This window comes from Cupressus sempervirens, chromosome 6 (genome assembly GCF_028749045.1).
Source record: "Cupressus sempervirens isolate cs-2001-9-10 chromosome 6, ASM2874904v1, whole genome shotgun sequence".
In the NCBI taxonomy this organism is placed as follows: domain Eukaryota; kingdom Viridiplantae; phylum Streptophyta; class Pinopsida; order Cupressales; family Cupressaceae; genus Cupressus; species Cupressus sempervirens.
Window position 1 is genome coordinate 223077383 of NC_143123.1, and position 3757 is coordinate 223081139.

Below are 3757 nucleotides of genomic sequence, written 5' to 3' on the forward strand. Positions count from 1 at the left end.
GTTCTAGTGTGTTTTTGGATAACTTAACTAAGACATAGCTAATTAGATTGTTTTCTTAATATACAAAATCACAAACAATATCTTGAAAATTTAACTTAAATATAAAGATAATATACTTTTTATAAAAAAACAAATATGCTTAAAAATATTAGACTAGATCCTTCACTATCTATTTATAACTAAGACCTTTTATTCTATTAGAAATTAGATATCCCATTGTACAAAATTAGAATTTATGAAATCTCAAGTGGATCATTTTTCTCCTTAATCTTTATATCATATGCACAAAATAGAATAAAGAGTAGAGTGTGATGCATTTTTATCCAACATGTAAGCATGTTCAATAATGGAAGTAGGTTAAATATTGAGATTGCTGTCTACTTATTGCAATAAACACTAGTTGATGGATTGATTGATTTTCACTATTGAAATCACTATCCATGTGCATTGTGAGTCACATGCACAAAAGTGTGGATCATAATAATTTAAGTTGGAAGGTGCTCACATGGTCTCATCCTCATCTACATTAGGAAGACAACAATCATATCCCCATTATAATTCACCAAAGGAAGAAGCAGCCAAATGCGTGCGCAGAAAACCTCTGCTCCTTGTCTCAACATTATCTCAGGATTCCGTCCTATCCACCCAGATTAACATCCTAACCAAAACGGGTAAACTCTGAATAACATAATAATAAAGCCAGCCTGTCCATTCGCGGGTCCCGCATTAATTATTATTATATTATATCGCCGACCCTCTCAAAATGGTAGCCTTCTTTTTAATTACCTCGCCCTCCCGCCACTTTGTAGCCCTCTATTAATAAACGTGTTAACACCGCCCATCACCAACCCTCGCGCTAACGGCGGTAGGGCAGACCCTATAATGCTCTGCTGAAATTTGACGGTCACCCCTATATCAAAAATATATATGATGGTTTTATAAGATGTTTCTAATAAAACCATCAAAATTTCCGGTCTACTTGTAACGGGGAAGGCATATCCACCGTTAGATTCCCCATCCGTGATGATGGAGGTGGGCCCGGGCAGAGTGGCGCTTAGTTGTCGGCAGCTGTATGGTCGGCAACGTGCGCCGGGTAAGGGCTGGGAAAACTCCAGAATAACATCATCCCAATGCCATCATAAGCATTTAATATAATTTCCTTTTGTCGTCTTAACAGCTGATTGGTTGGACGGTGCCAGCGTGGATGAAAGCGACCCAAGCACAGGGCTCCCCGTCCCCTTGTACATTTTTCTTTATAAAGCAAGCTTGCCACTCGACCACTTCGTTAACAGTTGCATTCTCTTCCTACCGTGCGTCAGAGCTCCTTGATACTCGATTAGTTTCAACAATGGCGATCGAAATAGCCTTCGGCAGGTTCGACGATGCCTTTGCCCTCAAGTCCTTCAAATCTTATCTGGCCGAGTTCATTTCCACCCTTCTCTTCGTCTTCGCTGGCGTTGGATCCGCCATAGCCTACGGTTTGTGCACTCTCTCTCTTCTTCTCAAAAACTCTGGTTTTTTTCTTCTTTCTGCTAAGCCTTGTTTCTGGACTGCAGATAAGCTGACGTCGGATGCTTCTCTGGACCCCGCGGGACTGGTTGGGGTTGCAGTGGCCCACGCTTTTGCTCTCTTCGTCACCGTCTCCATTGCGGCCAATATCTCTGGCGGTCATGTTAACCCCGCGGTCACCTTCGGCCTCGCCATTGGCGGTCAGATCACCATCCTCCGCGGTATTTTCTACTGGATCGCTCAGCTTGCAGGCTCAATTATTGCCTGCCTGCTCCTCAAATTCGTCACTGGCGGTCTGGTACGTAAAACAAGTCTCAACTCTTACCTCTCTGCTTGAACCAGAGAGGCAGGGCATTTCAAAATCTTATCTTTGCCGTTTCTGTAGAGTTAAAAACGCCAAATGTCTAATCTTTAGTGTTGTTTCTCTGTAATCTGTCCCAAACGTATAGTCGTTACTGATGTTTCTGTGTACTCTGTCTCAAAAGTCTAATCTTTAGCGTTCACTCCGTGAGATCTATCTCAAAAGTCTAATCTTTGCAGTTGTTTATCTATAATCTATCCCGAAGGTCTAATCTTTAGTGTTTCTTCTGTGTAATTTATCCCAAAAATGTAATCTTTAGAGTTGCTTTTGCGTAATTTTTTCTGTTGTTTCTGTGTAATCTGTCTTAGAAGTCCAGTGTTCGGTGTTACCCGTGTAATCTAAACCAAATGTCTAATTTTTGCTGGTTTTCCTGCATAATACATCGCAAAATGCTGATCTTTAGTGTTTCTTCTCTGTAATCCACGATAAAAGTCTAATCTTTAGTGTTGTTTCTGTGTAATTTATCTCGGAAGTTCAAATCTTTGGTGTTCTTTCTGCGTTATCTAAAGCAGAAAAGGAATCTTTATAGTTGGTTCCGCGTCGACGACCCCGAAAGTCTAGTCTTTAGTGGCGTCCCAGGGTAATCTATAACGCAAGTCCAGTCTTTAGTGTTGTCTCCGTGTAGTGTATCTCAAAGATCCAATCTTTAGTGTTTTTCTCTGTAAATCTACCCCAAAAGTCTAATCTTTTGTGCTGTTTCAAATCTTTAAAGCTCTTTCTCTATATACCTATCCCAAAAGTCTAATCTTTGGTGTTTTTCCTCTGGCAGTCTATCCCAACACACACCGTGGCAGCAAGCATGAGCTCGTTGGAGGGAGTGGTAATGGAGATTGTGATCACATTCGCCCTGGTGTACACCGTCTACGCAACTGCCGCCGATCCAAAGAAGGGAAACATCGGAATCGTTGCACCCATTGCAATTGGGTTCATTGTGGGCGCAAACATTTTGGCGGCAGGGCCATTCTCCGGTGGATCCATGAATCCAGCAAGGTCATTCGGGCCAGCAGTGGTGAGCGGGGACTTCACAGACAACTGGGTGTACTGGGTGGGTCCTCTCATCGGAGGTGGACTTGCAGGTCTCGTCTATGGAGGTCTCTACATTGATCATGACGAACACATTCCTCTCTCTCAGGATTACTAAAACGGCCGCCCATTTTGGGGCTCCTCTGTTTTTCCTGCTCTTGTCATAATTCGGCGCATAACTCGGGATTCTGCTGCTCTATCATTATCTGTCACCGAATAAGAGGGTTTTTTTGTGTGTAAATCAGAGTTCATGTTTTCCTCTGCGGAGGTTCTGAACTGGTGATCGTGTATCGGGCTTAATGTCGATTCTGTTCATGTGTATGTACGATTGTGAATTAAGACGGATCCGTTTTCTGTTTCATTTTTTGCCCCCGTTTGATCTGATTGGAACTGATTTTTAAATATAAATATAAGGAATGTTGAGTGTTTAGCTAATGGAAACCATGAATTTTTTAATCGTGTTTGACATCGGCAGAGGAACTAACTATATCTGAAGTTAACCTGGCCAATTATTGGCCGCCGGGTGCAATGATTGGGCAGGTTGCTTTAGAGATTGAATGCATTTATTGTGTTTTAACCTGGTACCCTTGGTGCATTGATTGGTCACGGTAAAGGTCAGTTGATGTTGACTGGTGGAGAGCCAGTACGGGTGTGGGGCTGGTGTCGGCCACTATCTCACGCCTCTTATCTAATGACAGGCCGTAAATTTTGTTTTCTACTGTTTAAGAATTTCTTTTTAAAAGTAGCGATAAGGTTTGTCCTTTTATTATTATTAATAATTATAAAAAATCTTCTACTAGTAGTGATTCACAATTTTTGGATTAAATTCTATCTAATATTTTAATATTAAGTTTTTCTATCATG

At 41.4% G+C, this 3757-nt stretch overlaps 1 protein-coding gene across 1 annotated transcript; it reads left to right on the forward strand.

Annotated features, from left to right (window-relative positions):
• Positions 1-1284: 1284 nt before the first annotated feature.
• LOC149552077 (putative aquaporin TIP-type) lies at positions 1285-3254 on the forward strand. Its single transcript, XM_089787550.1, has 3 exons — positions 1285-1478; positions 1557-1807; positions 2640-3254. The coding sequence occupies exons 1-3, from the start codon at positions 1349-1351 to the stop codon at positions 3009-3011; spliced, it is 753 nt and encodes a 250-aa protein (XP_089643676.1). The 5' UTR covers positions 1285-1348; the 3' UTR covers positions 3012-3254.
• Positions 3255-3757: the final 503 nt, after the last annotated feature.